This window comes from Strix uralensis, chromosome 5 (assembly GCF_047716275.1).
Source record: "Strix uralensis isolate ZFMK-TIS-50842 chromosome 5, bStrUra1, whole genome shotgun sequence".
NCBI classification, from domain to species: Eukaryota; Metazoa; Chordata; class Aves; order Strigiformes; family Strigidae; genus Strix; species Strix uralensis.
In genome coordinates, this window is record NC_133976.1 from 58,316,710 (window position 1) to 58,336,535 (window position 19,826).

General features: G+C 58.8%; 2 protein-coding genes across 4 annotated transcripts; both read left to right on the plus strand.

The window, feature by feature from the left end:
• The first annotated feature begins 1,006 nt into the window (after nt 1-1,006).
• LOC141943782 (extracellular serine/threonine protein kinase FAM20C-like) lies at nt 1,007-6,194 on the plus strand. The gene is made up of 10 exons (XM_074869445.1): nt 1,007-1,554; nt 3,036-3,211; nt 3,300-3,378; nt 3,854-3,946; nt 4,131-4,246; nt 4,541-4,721; nt 4,838-4,947; nt 5,588-5,669; nt 5,815-5,874; nt 5,960-6,194. The coding sequence occupies exons 1-10, from the start codon at nt 1,085-1,087 to the stop codon at nt 6,192-6,194; spliced, it is 1,602 nt and encodes a 533-aa protein (XP_074725546.1). The 5' UTR covers nt 1,007-1,084.
• A 2,088-nt stretch (nt 6,195-8,282) lies between these two features.
• On the plus strand, nt 8,283-18,835 carry SUN2 (Sad1 and UNC84 domain containing 2). Of its 3 annotated transcripts, none has more exons than XM_074871144.1 (18): nt 8,283-8,388; nt 8,770-8,925; nt 9,463-9,638; nt 9,791-9,925; nt 10,111-10,206; nt 10,401-10,494; nt 10,715-10,785; nt 11,047-11,171; nt 11,529-11,759; nt 11,840-11,917; nt 11,997-12,040; nt 12,505-12,658; nt 12,744-12,971; nt 14,025-14,109; nt 14,219-14,334; nt 14,522-14,689; nt 15,127-15,219; nt 15,335-18,835. In XM_074871144.1, the coding sequence occupies exons 2-18, from the start codon at nt 8,798-8,800 to the stop codon at nt 15,446-15,448; spliced, it is 2,136 nt and encodes a 711-aa protein (XP_074727245.1). In that variant the 5' UTR covers nt 8,283-8,388; nt 8,770-8,797; the 3' UTR covers nt 15,449-18,835. The 3 variants fall into 3 exon arrangements, with proteins under 3 accessions (XP_074727245.1, XP_074727246.1, XP_074727247.1); XM_074871145.1 differs by having other exon boundaries at nt 9,466-9,638; XM_074871146.1 differs by lacking the exons at nt 14,522-14,689; nt 15,127-15,219; nt 15,335-18,835 and having other exon boundaries at nt 14,219-14,368.
• The last annotated feature ends 991 nt before the right edge of the window (nt 18,836-19,826 follow it).

Sequence of the window (19,826 nt, forward strand, 5' to 3'; positions counted from 1 at the left end):
ACCGCGTGATGGATGGGATTTCACATGTTCTCTGCATCCTTTGGGAAATCGCAAAGACAAAAACCAGCGCTTCGGACTCTGTACCCAAGGCCCCAGGCTTCTTGGGGGTAGTTCTGTGCTTCTCTGCCCTTTAGCAAATCCAAAGTTCCCTCCCTAGAAGTCACCAACCGTTTTTGCCCACGCGGCCCGGCTCTGTGTCCCTGGGTGTCACTGGAAAAGTTAATTTCTTGTAAAAATGGGCTGCCCTTCCCCTCTACAAGCTGCCAGTCCGACCCAGGGCTCAGTGGGTCCCACTGCTCCTCCATGCTGATGCCCAAGGCAGCAGGCAGCATCCCCACTCCTGCCTGCTCCAGAGGCCCTGGGACCATCCCTGCCCGTGAACCTCACCTGCCTGGCAGCCCTCCCTTACACTGCCAGCCCAGCTTTTCCCCTCCCAGTGATGCTGATACTCACATCCCCTTTGTTTTACCCAACTTGAGTGGTTTTTGGAAGGGGGGTTGAGTATGAGTGATTTTGAATGGATGGGGGTAGGTGATAAAATTGCTCTGGCTGAGCATCAGGACAAAAACTCTCCTGGATTACAAGTGTGCAGATATGATGGACGTGGGGAATAGGGCTGTGTAGTGCTGGGCAAGGTGGGTGCTGCAGAGGTGCAGAACCATTTTAACGCCCTGTATACCAAGAAACGTTCTGCAGCCCCGTGCAGGTGACAGCACAGAGGGACAGGGTGGTGCAGGGGTTATCTGCAGTCATCGCTCTCCCTGAGCCAACCTTGTGGCTATTGATTTGGAACTTGCCCTGTTCATGCTAACCTTGGCGGTGCCAACTCACCTCTTATCAGTGATGATAAACCCCGCTGCAAACTCCAGACCCATCCTGCTGCCAGCCTGGCAGTGTCACCCCACGAGGTGCTGCAGTGACAGATCTTTCCTGCGAATCTACCCTTGCACCGGTCGCTCTTTTGCTGTGATGCTCTAAATCCAGGACACCTCTCTCCTATTTTTGCAGAGGCTGTGGCTGCACCAACTCTTTTTTAGCCCCGGGTGGGTGCCCACCCCTTGCTGAGAGTGTTGGGTGAGGAAGGATGCGGTGCCGGCTGCAAAGGCTTTTCCAAAGGAAATTGAAAGTCAGCCTCCTCTTTCTCCTGCTCTTGGCCCTCTTGGTGCACGTGGCGATGGATTTGGCTCTCCCCGCAGCCCGCAGGCCCTGCGTCTGCAATGCAAAAGCCTCCGGTGTCCCATCAGGCAGCCCCATGCTGGCTGGCCCCAAAAAGCTGAGCCTGCGAATCCTTCAGGATTTCAGCGGCAGCAACGGCTCCTTGGAGAAAAGCTCCCAGCCACAGGGAGTGAGGCTGCAAGCAAGGGCTGGAGATCCGGGGGTCCGGCACCAGACCGGAGAGGGGAATGCAGGGCAGATCAAGGGATCAAAGCTGGCAGCGCTCTTCAAGCATCCTCTTTACAACATCCCTGTCCCGGAGCTGACGGAGAAAGACAAGTTATTTGTCGTCAACCCCATGGAGAAGTTCAGCCTCCACAGCAGCAGGAGTGACGAATGGTGAGGAGAGACCTCAGCCCTGCCTTGCTTTTGGGGGATACGTGGGTCTGAGGGGACAAGTGGCAGGAAGCAAACATGTTGTTTCCTTTCATAGACCAGCATCCCATCCCAGAGGGGCCCTGATTACAGAGCGTGCTCTTCTTGTGCCTCAAATCCTCTCTTAGCCCTGAGTTTCTGGGCTGCTACCCAGAATCCTGTAGCACACAGCAAAGCCAAAGGAGACTCTTGAATTATTCATAGTATTATGCAGGGTATCTTTTAGGTCATCTCCTTGTCTCCTTTCCTTCCCCAGTACAGACTCTAGCCTTTGGTCTCTGTATGTATGAGGAAGTCCTCACTCCAGATTTCTAACCAGTTTTATCCCCTTTCCTGATATGTTGGAGATGCAAAGCCCACAATGTACTTCTAACCATGAGACCATTCCTGTCCTGTATTTCACAGGACGTTGCCTGACCTCTTTAGGCTCGACTGTATGGTGAGCTCACTGCTGCTGGCTGCCTATTTTTATCACTGGACTACTAACCTCTAATTAGGAGGGAAGATGTTAAAAGCTTTAGCGTTGATAACATGTAGCAGCTTTCTTACAGAAAGCACACCTTCCAGACACGGTAGCTGCTAAAAATGGGAGTGAATAAAAGCTGGTTTAAGAGCTGGTTTCCACAAGCAGGCATTTGCCTTGTCTCTGAGCACCACCTCGTCTATGGATAACTATGGGAGATGGGTCTGGTTTGATGAAATCGGGACACAGTCTGCATTTTCCTAGAGAGAGAAATGAGGATTTAGGTTATAGATATCCTGGGCTGGACTGTCCCATTGCAGTGCCAGTGGGTGCTGGTGCAGAGCCGGGGCAGATACTCCCAGGAGACCCCCTTGAATGCCAGCAAACTGCAAATTTGCAGGAGGCACAGAAAGGGATAGTGCTAACCCAAACTCATCCCCCCAGAGAAGGCAGGGGTGTGCAGTAAACCCATCTAAGGGGAACTGGATGTTGAGGGTGGGAGTTCAGGTCAGTGCTGGGGGCAGCTGGGAAGGCCCTGCTCCTCCACCCGTTTTATGGATGTGTGTATCCCCAGTGAGCACGTGGAGAGGTGTAGCCAGTTGTATTCCCAGGAGCTAATCCCTTGGGGAAAAACAACGAGACAAACTGCTCCGGCAGGGAAATAAAGGCACAGATGAGAAGAGCAGGATCAGCCTGGGGATTTTCCATGGGGAATGCAAGGGAAGACACTGACCTCCCTCCAGCCCTGCAGGTGGATCTTCCCGGCCACCAGCCATGGGTGGGATCTGCCCAGGTGCCAGGAGCCCCAAGGAGGGTGCACAGGGCAGAGGGTTTCGCCACCATCCAGAGCTTGTGCTGGGCATTGCTCCCACCTCACACTCCGTGCACTGGCTCCCAGGAAAGGCCTGGGCACACAGGACCCATCCCATCCCAACTAAACTATGTTGTTGTTGTTGGGGTGGCGGTGGCTGTCGGACTGCAGGGTCAGCAGCAGTAAAGCCGAGATGCTCCTCCCGACAGGGAAGACTGCTTACGACACCTACCCTGCCTGGCTCAAATTCCACGTCGGCATCAACCGCTACGAGCTGTACCCGCGCCAGGACCCCCTGATGCCCTCCCTCCTCCGGGACTTGGCCACGCAGAGGATTGTCAGCTCGGGTACTACCTCTCTACCTGCACCCTTGCCCACACCCCTGCCCCGCTGCCTGCTCTCCACTTTCCTCAATCTTGTTGTACCCCCTTTCAGTCCAGAAGTCTGGCGGGACCCAGCTTAAACTGATCATGACGTTCCCGAATTATGGGCAGGCCCTCTTCAAGCCCATGAAGTGAGTAGAACTGGGGACAAACCCATACCCCACCCTCACAGTCCCCTTAGGTGGTGAGGAATAGCCAGAGAAGACCAGGGAGGGAGAAATGGAGAAATGCTTCATGTGCTGCCTTGCTTCAGCAAACAGGCGAGTAGGATGGTTCCCTTCCCCTCGCCTTCCCCGGTGGTGCTTGCAGCAGGCTGGGTGCAGCTTGTGATGGGGTAGTGACCTCCAGTGGTGGAAAGAAGATGATCCATGGACCCTCCAGTCCATGAGGGCTTCCCAGCCCTTGGGTTGGGAGCAGGGGGTGCATGAGGGCCTGGCTGGGGGGTTTGGGGCCACACCACCCAGCAGGGAGTGATTAGAGGAGACTGGGTCTGGCTGTGTCTCCAGTGGTACCAGGGACACAAGGTGAAGGGTGGTTCGGAGCCAAGCCCACACTCAGGGTGACCCTGTCCATGGCCATCGTCCCCACCCTCCCCTCTCCTCCCAGGCAGACCCGGGACCAGGAAACCCCCATCGACTTCTTCTACTTCTCGGACTTTGAGCGGCACAACGCAGAGATTGCAGCCTTCCACCTGGACAGGTGAGCACAAGCTTAGCATCCGACTCTGCCTTCCCATGACAGCAAAGTGGCAGAGAAACTGCTTCTTCATCCCACCTCTTCCTTCGTGTTGCAAGGGATACCTGCATCTCACAGCGGTTTTAAATAACTCACTGTGAAAACCAGCCAAGGTCAGCAAGAAATTGTCCCAAGTTCTGTGTTTCAGGATCCTGGATTTCCGGCGAATCCCCCCAGTTTCTGGCCGTTTGGTCAATATAACGAAGGAAATCCGTGACATCACCACAGACAAGAAACTGGCCAAGACATTCTTTATCTCCCCAGGTGAGCTTTCATGCTGTCCATCCTCTCCTGCAGCCACCTGCATGGAGCTCACTTGGAGCTTGCTGCTCCTGCCCAGGGCAAACTGTCCCTTCGGGGATTGCTCCAGCTCCCGCCGGGTTTCCTGCTGTGGAGGTCTGTTCCTCAAGGCCTTCCTTGCCATTGCTTTGCTGGTGGCATGTGGCCACGGTGCATGGAGCATCCTCACCCAGCCACCTGCCAGACCACCCTGCATGGGCTTAGCAGGCTTGTTGCCTTCCTGCTCTTTGTCAACTTTTGTTTTGTCCCCACGGCCAGCGGGCAACGTCTGCTTCTACGGGGAGTGCTCCTACTACTGCTCCACTGAGCATGCCCTCTGCGGCAAGCCGGACCGGCTGGAGGGCTCCATGGCCACCCTGCTGCCCGACAAGACCTTGGCCAAGCGCCGCTCCTGGCGCAGCCCCTGGCGCCGCTCCTACCACAAGAGCAAGAAGGCTGAGTGAGCCAGGGCACGGGGGGCATGGGGGGCATGGGGCAGCAGAGCCGTGGGATAGCAGGGGCCTGCCCCACGGCCACTCTCATGGCCCTGTCCCCCGCCCCGGCCTCTGCCCACAGGTGGGAGCTGAACCCCAACTACTGTGCTCATGTGCGAGAGATGCCGCCCTACAACAGGGGCCATCGCCTCCTTGACCTCATTGACATGACCATCCTCGATTTCCTTATGGGTGAGCTCCACCATGCTGGCACTGGGGGCTGTGGCGGCCCCTCAGGACTGAGAGGCCCAAACAGCTCCGTGTCCCATGGTACCATGCCCTGTGAGGGTTGTCGGCCAAAGAGCTACGCTCTTAGCCAAAATGAGAGTGAAGGGCTGTGCCATTCGGGCACATCCCAGGCAGAAGCCAGAGGAGAGATGCCAGGGAGATCCCAGCTGAACACCCCGGGCACGGGAAGCACCTTCCTGCTTAAGATCCTATGTGCAGCCCCTGGGGAGCCGGGGACAGTGGTGATGCTCCCCTGGGCTCGCGCTGCCTCTCCTGTCCTCGGGGCTGCTCCTTCCTCCTCATGCTGTCCCCCCTGCCATCATCTGACATGGAGAGCTTCCTGTCTCCCCGTCCCCAGCCACTCAGCCATCTCTTTGCTGTTACTTCTGCTCCATTTGCTGCTGTTTTCCCTCCACGGTGCTGCTGGGATGAGAAGGGGCCTGGAGGCCCCCCACAACCAGAGCCACCAGATGGGCACCTTAGAGGTGCCCCCAGACCTTTTCCCCAGCCTCTGGGTTTCAGTCTTGCACCAGGAGGGTGTTCCGTGTCCCTGCTCCCACCTTCTGGGCCACCACCCAATGGCAAATTTGTTGCCCCACTGCAGGCAACATGGACCGGCACCACTACGAGACCTTTGAGAAATTTGGGAACGACACTTTCCTTCTCCACCTGGACAACGGCCGTGGGTAAAGCCGGGGGGGTGGTGGGGGAAGCAATTCCAGCAAAGGGGTGGGAGGATTCCGCATGTCTTGCTGAAATGTGCCCCGCGTTGAGCTCTGCACTGCGGGGCGATGCCGCCCTGATGCCCACTGGCGGGCTTCTCCCCCCCAGCTTTGGCACACACTCGCGCGACGAACCGTCCATCCTGGCCCCCCTCCGGCAATGCTGCAGGTAAGGGGCTCCCGCCGCCTGCCCTGGAGCTGCTGTTGGGGAGAAGCTCCCTAGGTTGAGACCTCTCCCTCCTCATCTTCGGCAGCATCAAGAAGTCGACCTACCTGCGGCTGCAGCTGCTGGCCACACAGCCCTACCGCCTGAGCGACCTGCTGCGGGAGGCGCTGGCCACCGACCCACTGGCCCCTGTCCTGGCCGAGCCCCACCTGCAGGCACTAGACCGTCGCCTGGGGAAGGTGTTGGCGGCAGTGGGACGCTGCCTGGCCGTGGCAGCCCACCCGGACAAGGTGCTGGTGGATGATGTGGGGTCACGGGTGTGATGGGGGATGTCTCGGTACTCCACTGGGTTGGGGTGTTTTGGTGCACTGCTGAGGGTGCTGCAGGGGCTGGCGTGTAGCTCTGACTCCGTGCAGTGTCTGGAGCCAGCGGTATGATGCACCAGGAAAGCAGGCTGTGAGGATAGCCGGGACGGGGTGGGGGGTATTTAAATAAAAAGGTTGGCCTAGTGGAGAAGACGTGAGCTGAGATCTCCCCCACCAGGGCTGCTCTCCCAGCCCTGACCCGTCCTTGTGTGCCTGAACGTGTTACTTCAGCCCTCCAAAGCCTTTTAGGAAAGGGTAGGGATTTTTCCTACCTTTCCCCAGCAAGAGCTGCCAAACTCAAGCAGTTGGCAAGCTCCTTCTGCCCCACCTCCCCAGCACGGCGATGCTCTGGTCACCCCCAGAAAGAAAGGTTGAAACCCCCCACTGCTGGTGTGGGGAAACTGAGGCACAAGCTCCCAGCCATTCGCTGCTTATCCCCGTCCTTCCCACACCCACCCGAAAACACCCGCGGCTCTGGCATCACCACGGCACTGGGGGTGCAGCAAGGGGGGACAAACCCCACCCCCCCCCCCCAACACCCCCCTAAATACCCCAGGAACCACCGCTGGCTCCCTCTCTGACTGAAAAAGTGCCTCCCAAGGGGAGGGGACAGATTGACCCGGGGTTGTGTACCCTATTTAGTGCCCAGTGGCTCAGCACCCAGCTTATCCCCTGAGCCTCCCACAGGGGTTAATCCGTGGCAGGGTGAAGTCAGCCTGGGGAGGTGCCATCAGGGCCACCTCCAGTGTCCCCAGGATGGGGCACAGGGTCGGTATCAGCATGGCCAGAGACAAAGGTGCCACTGGGGAGGAGAGATGTCCTCCAGCCCGGCTGGTCACCCACAGAACACTGAGAAGTCGCAGGAAAGGATGAAAAAAGGCAACTGGTGCAGTGGGAGACAGAGCTGCTGTGGAAAAGCCAGGCGGACGTTTAGGCCGGAATTAAAAACGGGCTCAAAAGGCAGGCAAAAAAAAAGAGACAAAGAGGATCTGTCTGCCTTACACAACGGGCTGTGGAGTCTAAATCGGGGTTTGTTGCTGTGTGCCCCCCCCAACACCGATGGCATGTCCTCCTGCGGCTGCCCCGGCCTGTGCACCAAACCCAGGCATGGGGAGGAAATTGGGGGCTGTTTTGCAACAGGTTACTCCCCTTCTGCCAGTTTCGTATTTTTTAACTCTTTCTATAAATGCCTTTTTGTTGCCATACCCGAAGCTAGCAGGGCCATTCCAGATGCAGGCAGCTGGTTCCCCCCTGCCCCTGCTTAGCCCCCCCAGGCAAATCTTTTTCCGAGGTGCTGTCGGATTTAGAAACCGGGCTGTGGGAGGGCGGCTGTTTTCTCAGCCCAGCCAATTTGCACAAGGTCCTGGTTGTGTCGCCACGCGTTCAAGGTCCCACGGGAGCAGCCAGGTTTGGCTCGCGCCCCGCTGCTGAGCCGGCCCGGCCGCCCGTGGAGGGAGAGGGATGGTAACGGGGTGTCTGAGGCCGCGGGCCCGCGGAGCAGCAGAACCCGTCCGCCCGGTCGAGGCGGCGTGGGTGCATGGGCGTCGAGCGGGGCTGCCCTCGCCACGGGGATGGGTTCGGCCGTGCCATCGCGCTGGGTATTTCCCACCCCACCAGGGCTGGCAAACCAGCCGCCCCGGCAAAACCCAAATGGGGCCGGGGTGCAGCCCTGCACCTGGAAGCCCCCATTTTGGGCCGGCATCACCCCATGGGACTTGCCGGGGGCCTGCCCTGGCCTGGCAGCGTGGGCTGCCTGGTGCCCTTGGTGGGCACAGGGAGGGGGGCGTTTGGTGACCCCGTGGGCAGCTGGGCGGTGAGGATGGGGTAGGGACAGTCCTTATTGCCCCCCCCAGATGATAATGGTAATAGTACAATAAAATAAAACCAAACCAAATAAAATAATAAAAATGTCAATAGCGATAATGATAATGATGATGATAACAAAGCAGGGGATACCGAAGAGGCCCTTAGAGGCCGGCGGGGGGGTGGCCCCCCCCCGCGGCGGCGGCCCCGGCGGGCGCGCGCGCGCGCTGCAGCGGGGCGGGGCGGGGGGGGGCGGGGGGGGGCGGGGGCCGCCTTCCACTGCACAACAAAAGAGAGCGGAGCAGTGGCGGAGCAGGGAGGGACGGGGGGGTCTCTACGCGATTTGCTGGTAGGTTTGCGTGGGGCGCGGGTACGGCGGGATTGGCGGGGGGGTAGGCGGTCCGGCCGGCTCCTATGGGGGGGAGATGAGCTGCGCCGGGGGGGTGCGGAGGGTTCGGCGGGGCAGCGGCCCCACGCGCGGGTGGGTGGCCCGGGGGGGGGAGAAAGGGGTTTATAACCCTAAAAGGGGAGGCGGCCGCGCTGGCGGCAGGGACGGCCCGGGGCAGCACGTTCCTCCCGGCGGGCTCGCAGCACCCCCCGCCCCACCGGGCACCCTACGGCCGCCCGCGCGGGAGGGGGTTCGGTCTGTGCCGGGACCCCTGCTGCAGGGGTGGCCCCCCCCCGGGTCCCCTCCCACTGACACTCTCCTCTCTGCCCGGCCCCCCACCAGGTGACCCGTGCCCCCCCGCGCCGCCGCCATGTCCCGCCGCAGCCAGCGCCTCATCACCACCCGCTATTACCCCGGGGACGACGATGCCACGACCAGCAGCAGCGGCAGCTCTCTGCTGGAGGGCCAACAGCTCCCCTTCAAGGAGAGCACTGGCAGGTTAGTGGGGTGCAGGGGGGCGGGGTGCCCCCCCCAAAGGTAGCCAGGACGCTCCATCCCGCACCACGGCCTGGGCACCCTCCCGGGTGGGACACGAGGGTGGCCCGCAGAGGAGAGCGTGATGGTGAGCTCCGCCTGGCTGCCGGCCGCCTTGGCACTGGCTGTGCCCACCCCGGTGCCCTGCGTGCCCCCCCAGCCCAGGAGCTGCCGTGGGCAGTTCGGGCGGGCTGCGCCTCCTCCCCGCCGCCTCGGGCTCGGTGCCGGGCGGGAGGTGCGCTGGGCCGGAAAACCGCAGCGGTGTGAGCGGAAGCGGCGCCGGCAGCCGCCCGGGGAAGGGCGAGAGGGCCTTGCGCAAAGCAGCGCTTGCACCCTCCAAAACCTGCTGCCATCTGGTACAGCGGGGGGGGGCGGGGGGTGGGTGGAGGGAAGTGACGCCGGCCGAGGGATTGGGATTCCCCAGTTCTCTCCCATGGGTGCTCTGTGACCTGCCCTCGTGCCATAACCACGTGTGGTTGATGAGCCCGTTCTTGTCCCCAGCAGGATGATCAGGAGGAAATCGAGTAGCACGAAGCGCCTCTCCCCTGCCCCCAGCACCCAAACCTCCTACTACAGCGAGTCCCTGATGAGTGAGTCCTACCTGGGGGGCAGCCGGGGCCTTGCTGCCCTGGGCAGCTCTATGCTGGATGATGCCCTGGACAGCAGCACATACTGGGGTGAGCCCTTCCTCCTCCCCCAGCAGCTGGGGACCTCCCTGGCCACTGGGGGGGGATGTTGGGGCAGCCCCCCAGGCCACTTGACTGGGTTGTTCCCTTTGGGGGTGGTGGTGGGTGGTTTCTCAGGGGGTGACTCTGTGTTATGGGGGCAGGTGGGGAGCTCTCCACCAGGAGGAGAAGAGGCACCGGGGACACTGAGTCCAGTAAGATCAATGGGCTGCTGGAGAGCAAGACATACGACACCTACGCCTCTTCGTCTGGGTACTCCTCGGAAGATGACTACACCGGTAGGGATGCGCCAGCCTTCCGCGGTAGCAGGAATGCTGGGGGAGATGTCCCCAGGGGGACCAGCCCAGGGTGCTGCCAGCCCCGCTGCGTGCCACCCCCCGTGCAAAGCTTTCACCCTGGGGGATGCACAGGGATGCAGGCAGGCTCCATTTGGTGACTTACTGCCTCACTTCTTCCTTTGCAGGTCACTTCTACTCAGGCCAGAGTAGCTCTGGGTCAGGGCTGAGGACCGTGGCCTCCCGGGTGGGCTCCTTTCTCTGGCAGGTGCTCACCTCCCCCGGTGAGTGGAGGGCTGGTGGGGGCGGTTTTTAGCAGCACCTTTCTTCCCTGCCACCATCTCTACTCCCCACATGCTGTGTGTGTGCCATTCCCTGATCAGTTAGAGGGGTTTTATGCCCCTGTGGGAACATCCCTGGGGACAGAGGGGACGTCTCTGCTGGGATTCCGCCTGAGGCTTGGTTTCTCTCCCGGCAGTTCGGTTCATGGGGTGGCTGTTCTCCGGGCTAGTGGCTGCCTGGCACCACCTCATCAGCGCAGCTCCCCGCCTGGGCAGCGTCCCTTTCTCCAGGTGAGCGTGGTGGCAGGACGCTGGGATGGGGGAGGCATGGGGAAATCCCGCAGCACCTGCGGAGAGGGGGTGCCCCGCAGAGCCTGGCATGCGTTGGGTGGGTGTCTCGTGCCGAAGCCTGGCCAGGCTTTGCTGTCCCTCTGGCCCCCATCCAGAGGAGCGCTGCAGTGGGGGAAGGTGCTGCAGTCCTACAGAAACCTCTTTCTTCCCCATGCTCTAGGCGCTACCCGTGGCTGAAGAGGTCCCTGCTTCTGCTGCTGCTCCTCCTGCTCCTCACTGCTGCTGCCTACGGTGAGTCGGCCTGGCTCAATGTGTTCCCCCGAGATCTGGGGCAGTGCAGAGTGTCTGACTGCTGTACCCAGGGGATAGGATGGGATGGGATGGCCCTGAGCTTAGTGTTCGTGGTTCCTGGTACCCTGGTGCATCTGCACCCCTGTCCTGGGGCCTCCCAGTAACCCCAGGCGATACACCTCTGCACGTCCACCCTGTGCCCCCAACTGTGGCCTGTTACCAGCCTGCTGTTTTAACCATATTGTCCCCCTGCATGCACAGGAGCTTGGTACTTCTACCCGTACGGGCTGGCAACACTTAGCCTCCCCACCTTCCCGTGGTGGGGAGCTGGAAAGCTTTCCTCCTCCGATGTGTCTGGGGCAGGGGACCTGACTGCACTGGACCAGGTAAGCCTTGGCAAAGGCACAGCAGTGGCCCAGGTGGGGTGGGTGCCTTGCAGGGAGAGCCAGGACAGTGTGGTCTGTGGCTGGAGGAGCCCTCCCAGGGGATGGGGAAGTCATGAAGGATGGGGCAGGTGGTGGCTTCATGCTAGTGGAAATGGCTCCCCCAGCTTCTGGCCATCTCAGTCTCAGGGTGTCCCAGGGATGGAGCAGGGGGGAAGCAGCAGATAAGTAAGATGCCATTGACTCTGGGGACCGGTGGCCTCGGTCCCCTTTCACAGGGGTCTCTCTAGAGCAGGTGGCCCCCCTGGGGATCAGCACCTCCCCAGGGAGATGCATCGTGCCCTGCCTTTGCCACCACAGGGGTTGTGGGGGGAGCACCGGCTCCTGACTCGCCTCCAGGCCCTGGAGAAGCGCTTTGAGGTGCTGGAGGCCGAGGTGTCACAGTGGGAGCTGCAGCGGGGGGCAGCAGCAGTGGCATCAGGGGGAGAGCCGCCCCCAGGGGACATCCTCACGCTGCTGGAGGGGCTGGTGAGCCGCCGGGACGCGGGGCTGAAGGAGCATCTCCGCACCGATGTGACCAACCACCTCCAGGTGAGGGATGTGGGAGGCATGTGGGGAGATGGGGGCATGCAGGGCCAGGCTCTGATGTTCCCCCGTTTCTCACCCTGCAGGGTGAGCTGGATGCCCTCCGAGCCCAGGTGCAGAGGGATTTAGATGGACGCCTGGGGAAGATGGCACAAGCCTCTCAGGTAAGGGGACGAGCCTGCGGTGGTACCTGGGCAGGACATCCTCACCACAGCTATCACACCCTTCCCCTTCTCCTGGCAGGAGATGGAGGCGCACTTGCTGGAGCTGAACTCGGAGTGGCAGAGGTAACGCTGGCTGTCTGGGCAGAGTTGCTGCTCTGTTAGGGCCAGGCGGGTAGCAGGTGAAATCCCCACAGCAGGCTTAGGGGGGGTTTCCAGGTCTGGTTTGCTCAGGCCAAAGCAGAGATTGAGAGGTACAATCTTTGGAGGAAAGGAGGGATGCATAACAAGGGTATGTCAACAAGCAAGTGCCCTGGCTGGCAGCAGGGCTCAAAGGGTGATTGCTGCAAATGGCCTTTGCCACTATCATTTTATATCACTGTGTGGAACGTGGCCTTTCAGCTGAGGGGCAAGCTGGGGATGCTTTCCCGTGGGATGCAGTAGAAGAGGTCATTGCCACAGGAATTAAAGCCCTTTGAGGCTGGAGATGAGGCTGAGTGTTGGCGATGGGGGATGAACCTCCTCTCCCAGTTTGCAGAGGGAAGCTGGGACTGTCCGTGCAAGGTTTTGTTGCCTTTCTCTTGGCACAGCTCCGTGCAGGGGAGCTTCCAGCAGGAGGTGGACAAGCTGGAGCAGGAGGTGGCAGCATTGAGAAGGGAGCTGGCGGGCCTCAAGTCGGACCAGGAGGTGATGGGGAAGCACATGGAGGGGTTGCTGGAGCAGCTGAAGGCAGTGCGGGCTGACGTGAGTCCCTGCTCCCCATCCTGTTTGGCAGAGGAAGGCATGAGGGTCCCTGCCCCAGGGCTGAGCTCTGTCCCCACTGTTTCAGGTGGAAGCACAGTTCCCAGCATGGGTCAGTCGGTTCCTGTCGTGGTCCCAGCGGGATGGTGCTGCTGGCCTTGTCCTCCAGCGGGAAGACTTGCAAGCAGAGCTTCAGGCCCTGGAGCACAAGATCCTGGCCAAAGTCTTGGAGGACCGAAGGCTGTCGGCACGGGATGCTCAGGCCAGTATTGGAGTGGCCCTGCGGCAAGGGGGGACTGCAGGGATGACAGAGGAGGTGAGTGCTGGCCTGAGCCCCAGGCACATGATGGTGACCACAGGTGTGGGATTGGGGGCTGTGCCCCATTGTGTGTGTGTGGGGGGTGGCTGGCACGTGTGCCTGGCAGGTAGCAGAGCCATGGGGACAGCCCTTACAGCTGGGACATAGATCCTGGGCTCGCATCCCACCTGGCAAGAGCATCCCTGAAACTCCCTCATCTGTTCTCTGCTGCCAGCCTGCCCTGGGCTGTGCCTGTGCCCTGCTCTGGCAGATGTCACAGGTGGTGATCTCGGCACTCCTGCAGGGCTCTTGCTGTCTTAAATCCAAGTTTCTGCTCATGCATCTTTCACCCGGAGGGCACGGCAGGTATCAGAAAGGTTTCTACGGGTTGAGCATCTTGCTTACTCCTGTGCTTCAGCAGCACCACCAAGTCATTTGGGGCAAAGCATTTCAGCAGAATGACAGCAAGGGAAAAAATGAGTCTGCTTGCTTTGGAAACAGTTGTTGGCAATTCCCTGTGGAGGTAGCAGAGGGGGAGGGATCAAGCTGGGATTAGCAGTCCCCACAGTCTGCACAAGCTTTGTGCATGCCATAAAGTTTAGACTATAGCAGCTCCTGGGGCTGGGTTGGGCTCCAGAAGGATGCTCCAGCCAGCTCTCCCTCTTCCAGGTTTGCGGAGCTCCCACTGATCCTGTGGGATGGGGCAGGAGGGACCAGCAGATGATGCTGGGGAGACATGGGTGGGCTGTCTGGTTGTGTCTGGTACCCACTGAGGGATACTCCTCCCCTGAGGCTAGCCCCTCTTTTGAGATGGGGACAGGCAAGCCCAGTGTGCCTGGGTGCCGCCCCTTTGTTGCACAGCTCCTCTTGTCGAGGGGTATTTTTAGCAACCTCTAACGAGGCTTCCCAGCCAAATGTGCGTCCTCTCATTTTTGCTATGGTGATTCATCCCCCAGCTGTTTTGTGGGAAGGTCCTCGGTCTCTTTCAGTCCCTGCAGGGTGGAGGTGGGTGGGGGCCAGGACACTCATACTGGCCCTTCACCCCTCTTGTACCCTCTGCTCCCGCTGCAGCAAGTACACCTCATAGTGGACCAGGCCCTGAAGCGCTACAGTGAGGACCGTGTGGGGATGGTTGACTACGCCCTGGAGTCAGCAGGTAGGTGGTGGGGGACACTCACCCACCTGGGATGAGCCAGACATCCTGGGGAGGGGATGATGGGGTGCTGGCATGCAGCTTACCTGCTGCTGTCCCCTCTCCATGTCAGGGGCCAGCGTCATCAACACCCGCTGCTCGGAGACCTATGAGACACGGACAGCGCTGCTGAGCTTGTTTGGCATCCCCCTGTGGTACCACTCACAGTCCCCCCGTGTCATCCTGCAGGTGGGCACCCTCAGGGCGAGACCCCAATGACGGGGTGAGTGGGGAGGACTGGCCGGACTGGTTCTCTTGTGGGTTTGGTGGGTTTTATTGGGATGTCGCTCTAAGCAAGTGACCAGGCTGATGTTGAGGGGAGAAAAATGGCACTGGTGGTGATAACATTGCTGGTGTCTTGCTCCCACGCTCATAGCCAGACGTCAACCCCGGGAACTGCTGGGCATTTCGTGGGTCCCAGGGCTTTGCCATCATCCGCCTCTCCAGCACCATCCGCCCCACAGCCGTGACACTGGAGCACATCCCAAAAGCCCTCTCGCCCCAGGGCACCATCCCCAGTGCCCCCAAGGACTTCACTGTTTATGTGAGTACCCTTGCCTGGACCCTAGGGAGGAGTTGGGGGACATGGTGGGAGGGTGCCATGGTGGAGGAATGCAGGAGGGGAGGGCTAGAGAGCCCCATACCTCACTGTGGGGTGCTCTGGGGGGGTTGGTCTTAACTTGAAGAGAAGGAAACAGCAGTACTGGTGGGGAGAAGGGGAGCACTGTGCTTCAGGAAGGGTTTTGCGGGACAGTGGGAGAGAGGGGATTGCGTAGGTGTAACTCTCAGTCTTTTCCCCTCCCCATTCCTTCCCACTGGCCCCTGTCCCCATTTGTCTGTTTTGGCCTGGAAGAGCAGGAGCAGGGGCCAAGTGTGCTTGTGCCTCTGTCTCCCTCTTCTGCCTTGGGTGCACTCATCACCTCTGGTCTCCCTCTCTGATCACCCCTGGTTCTCCCTTTCTGCCTCCCTGACCCTCTCTAGGGCTTGAAGGAGGAGGGAGAAGAGGAGGGCCGCCTTCTTGGGCAGTTCACTTACAACCATGATGGTGACCCCATCCAAACGTTTTACCTGGAGGTAAGTGCTTTGTCTTTAGAACACCAGACCCCAAGAAGAAAGTGGGGCCCCTGGAGTCTTGAGTCCTCGAGAGCTCTCGAGGACTCAGTTTTTTTTCTTTCCCCCTCTCCCCAAGGGTGATGCTGTGGGCACGTATCAGCTAGTGGAGCTCCGGGTGCTGAGCAATTGGGGCCACCCTGAATACACCTGCATCTACCGCTTCCGCGTGCATGGGGAGCCGGCGCACTGAGCCCCAGATACTGCGCGGGATGAGTATGCTGCCAGGCTGACAGCAGGCGGGGGGATTCGTCTGGTTCGCCGCTTCGCACGTAGAAATCCTGGGATGTGCCAGCAGCCGCCCCAGGGAGCTGCTCCCCTTGGGGGAGGAGAAAAGCTGGCGTTTAAGGGGTGAGGCTTTCACTCTTCCATGGACTGGGGTGGCAAGGCAAGAGCATCCCATGTGGGTCCTAGCGCAGGCTGGCTTGTCAGTGCATATCGGACACTTTAACTTTTTAAGCTAATTTTTTTTTAATCAGGTCTGCGCAGCCCCTCATTCCCGTTGCCCTGCTCCTTTCTGGTGGCGTGCCTAATGTTGCCGGGGCTTGGGAAAGGGGTATGTAATTTTGCAATGTGCTTCACGCAGGCTTGGGCGTTATACGGTGTGTGGGACCGCGGTGACTGGCTGGGTGCTGCTGTGGTAGGTAGGAGCCACTGGTCACAGCCAGCGAGTCTCTCCCCTCCACGTGGGGTCATTTCTCCTGCCTTGGCGTTGGTTTAGGTAAAGATCTCCAGACCTCTGATGCTGGGCTGGCAGAGGGGAAATAGGACAGTATTAATAAAGTATTAACGTAAAACTAACAGTCTGGGGCAGCAGGAGGGAAGAAATTTGGCACGTGTTGGTGACAGAGCCCGCCCCGGTGCTATTGTCCGTCTGCTCGAGCCCTCCTGCTGCCGGCGGCTGCGTTGGGTCTTGGCGGTGCTGTCAGCCCCCTTGGCTGGCTGGCTCCCTGGTGTTAAGCTTGATGCTATTGAAAACGCCTGTTGCCTGCTTCCCCTTTTGGGTTTGTTGTGGTTTTCGGTTGTTTGTTTTTTTTTTTTTTTAAAGGGTGGGGAGGGGGGTGGTTTTCCAGTTGGGGTGTTGCAGATTTTTTTTTTTTGTAGTAACAAAGGGAAAAATGACTTTTTCCACACAATTTCTACTTAACCTGAGAATATTACATGGCGCTGCTTGGGCAAGTGGCCTAGATACAGAGAGGGCTAGAGCTTTGTTTAGTAGGAGAATAGTGCACACAGTAGGATAGGCTAGAATAAGATGAGCAGAGCTGTTTAAAATATGGGCCTCGAGTTGTCAGTGGCTTGATAGCTGGACCTGGGAGACAAGGTACTCTGTGGTGTGCTGCTTGGCAGGGTGCTGGAGGCACTCCTGCCCTCCTTGCTCTGGAGATGTCCTCCGAGACTGCAACACGTGGCCAGGGCCACTCACCCATGGCTGCGTCTGTGTATAGGTGACTGTTTGCAGAGAGCGGGAGCTGCTGCCCTGGTGCTCTGCAAGACTCTCTGTCCCTCAGGGGGCTGCTGGGTGGGAGATAGGGCAGAGGGGAGACCTCCTCCCCCAGGGGTTGCAGGTGCCAGCATGCTGCTTCACCTCGCGGGGGCAGCAGGGCCTCCCCCCCCTGCAGCGCTCAGGGCTGCCTTGGTCACCTCCTGGTCCCCAGTGGCAGATGGCTGGTGTGGGCTGACCTCCTTTCTCTTGGAAGGACTCCCTTTCCCTCCTGCCTTCTCGCTGGCATTGCTCAGCTCCCCCAGCCCTGGCTGCAGAGGACTGTGCCAGAGCAGGATGGGGAGTCCTGCCTGCATCAGGCACATAAATCCTGCCTGTACTCACCACGTGATGGCGAGCCGTGGCAGGGGACTGCAGGAAGGATGCATGGGGACCTTCCCCAGGCTGAGGAGTGCCAGGGCCATCTGGCCACTCCACCTCCTGGCTGCCTGCAGCACACTTAGTTTGGCTTATGGTTTTGGCATTTACAACCTCCATATTTGTCTTGCGTTTTGTTGGGGGGGGGGGGGGGGGGGGGCGCGGGAAGAAAGCTAAAGAGCTCATGTTTAGTGTTTCAGCCCTGTCCAATGCTGGCATCATCTTCCCCTGGCACGGCGAGCAGGGGGAGAGCACTGTGACTTGAGTCCTGCTCTGGTGTTCTCTGCTTGAAGTGCTGTAAGGTGAGGGGTGTAGAGGAGGGGAAGGGGCTGAAGAGGTTTCTCCCTTCAGCATGCCCTGACGTGCATCAGGCAGAGGTGCTGAGCCCTGCACCCCTCCCTGCCAGACCAACAGGTTGAGGGTAATGGTGGCACATCCCTTCCGGAGGGGTCTTCTTGCTCCAGGCAAGGGAAGTGAGCCTGAACAGGTTAAAATTATCCCCTGGAGCCCCCTGCAAAGCTGGGAGGCCGCTGCCGGGAGAAAGCAGAGCTGCAGCCAGATCCAGTGACAATAAATTCTCTCCTATATTGAGCGTAGTCTTAATTCTTGGCATCCACTGCCAAAGTTATTTTAAACTTGTCTACAGCTGCCTGCTTGCCTTGGAGTCATGTCTGTGAGTGACCTGCATGCACAGAATTGTGCTTTTATGAATGCCTAGACCTGTCCTGGGCTCGACAGAGCAGCTCCTGTATTTAACTGAAGAGAGAGCAGAGATGAAGCTCTCTTCCTTCCCCAGGGGTTCTCCGGCTGCTGGAGCAAATGCCATAACCATGAGGCTGGAAAACCCCTTTTTTTATGTCCCTTCTGACTCCCTAGTCTCTGGCTTGGGCTGTCAGGGCAGACAGGGTCTTTTACCACAAAATCACTTTTTCTTGGGCAGTCAGGCATGCTGGTGAGAGGTGAGAAAGGGGGACCTGAGAAGGGAGTTGGAACAGGGTCTCTGCTCCTTCCAAGGGAGTGTTAACGGCTGGCTGTGGGGTAGGGAGCACTTGGCTGTACAGGGCAAGCTTGCCCTGTCCTTTTGAAAAGTCTCTGCTGCTGTGAGGTAAAACCCCCTGGAGCCACCACTCAGAGGTCACCCTGGGGGTTTGTGCTCTTCTGTAGGGGACAGTGCTGGTTTTAGAGGCCTCACCATGCCAACTCTGTGAGGATCCCCAGGAAGGCAGGCTGAGGCTATGTGCAGTTTTTCATCCCCCAGATTCTTCATCCGTGCTGCGCTGCAGCCTGAGCACCTGTACCGAGTGCCTGGCCAGCTGCCTCTTGCCAGCAGCAGCTTACAGGATTTCTGCAACACTTTCCTGAGCTGCAGAGGAAAAGAAGGCACATAAAACTGCTACTTCAGCATGTGCACCTCTGCCCAGGGGTATTTAATCTTAGTGCTGATGCAGAAGAGAAATGTGAAACAGCTGTCAGAGCAGATTTCCCTTATTTACTCCATTTCCCTCCTCAATTCTCCCTCCTTCTCAGTTTGCCCTGCACGTGTTATGAATTAGCCCTGCAGAAACAGATGGTTACAGGCAGGAGACAAGTTTGTATTTGATGCTGTAGCCTGTTGCAAATGCTGCACTGTTTTGTTCATTTTATTTTCTAATCAACAGATTGTAATTTATGCCTATGCAAGAAAAAAAGACCAAGACAAATAAATTATATCAAAACTGCTGTGTTTTGCAGGTGAATTTGCTGGTGCGAATGATGCACAGCTAGGAGATCGATGAAGCTATTCTTGGAGTTCTTCTCCTTCTGTGTATTCTCATGGCCAATCCTTGTTTTCCAGCCTGACATACTAACTCTAGGGTCAGTAGTTTTCACCTTGTCACAGAGCAGGCTCTGGGATGTAAAAACTGCTTAGAGCAATGATGAAAACAAGACTTACTCTTAAAAGCTCAAAGGCCTTGGGACTGTGATGACTTCTAGTAGTCTATGTCTGTGACAGACCATGCCTGTGACCTCCCAGCCATCCCTGGGCCTCAGTTCACCCTCTGCCTTACCGTGGGCATGCACAGAGCCTGGCTTGGCCCCGAGGAGTGGCAAATGAGGCTGGGGCAGCAGAGAGGGTAAGGACAAAGCCCGACACATCCACAATTAAGGGTAGCTGGGGGTTGTTCTCTTTTCCTTAACACAGGCTGTAATTACTCAGCAGACAGGTAAGAGCAAGCAGAAAGGAAATACTTCATTTTCCTCAGCATGAGGAAGCTAACCTAGAGCATAAAAAGAGGCTGCAAAAAGGAAAATTGGACTGGCTTGAGCTTGGGGAGGGTTACACTGGTGTCTGCTTAACCAGGATGGGCTGGAGGCAGGCTTGTGTGGAGGAGCACCCAAGTAGCTCCTTGCAGAAGGCCACCTTAGGGAAGCCCTTGTTCTCCGATGGCCCTGGACCAGCCATCTCCAGGAGGAGGAGAGGGGCTGCGTGGGCCTTCGCTCCAGCCACCACCAGCTCCCAGCCCAACACTTACCCGTGACAGGGCCAGAAAAGCCTTCGTGAACCTCTGAGACCAACCGAGGAGGCAGGAAAAAGCCCACTGCCAAGCCCTGGAGAGTCTCACTGTATTTAGAGAGACAGGTGAGGTGCAAGTCCTAGTGAGAGCCCAGAAAGCACAAGCTTATACAGGCAATGGAAGTGCTGTGCTAAAACCGCATCCTCTAGCAGTGT

Bases quoted from the DNA above. Each gene is read 5' to 3' on its own strand.
- LOC141943782 (XM_074869445.1), top strand. From the start codon at position 1,085: ATGCGGTGCCGGCTGCAAAGGCTTTTCCAAAGGAAATTGAAAGTCAGC. The intron at 1,555-3,035 runs GTGAGGAGAGAC...GTCGGACTGCAG, and splicing joins AGCAGCAGGAGTGACGAATG to GGTCAGCAGCAGTAAAGCCG. The intron at 3,379-3,853 runs GTGAGTAGAACT...CTCTCCTCCCAG, and splicing joins GCCCTCTTCAAGCCCATGAA to GCAGACCCGGGACCAGGAAA.
- SUN2 (XM_074871144.1), top strand. From the start codon at position 8,798: ATGTCCCGCCGCAGCCAGCGCCTCATCACCACCCGCTATTACCCCGGG. The intron at 12,659-12,743 runs GTGAGTCCCTGC...CCACTGTTTCAG, and splicing joins TGAAGGCAGTGCGGGCTGAC to GTGGAAGCACAGTTCCCAGC. The intron at 14,335-14,521 runs GTGGGCACCCTC...CCACGCTCATAG, and splicing joins CCCCCCGTGTCATCCTGCAG to CCAGACGTCAACCCCGGGAA.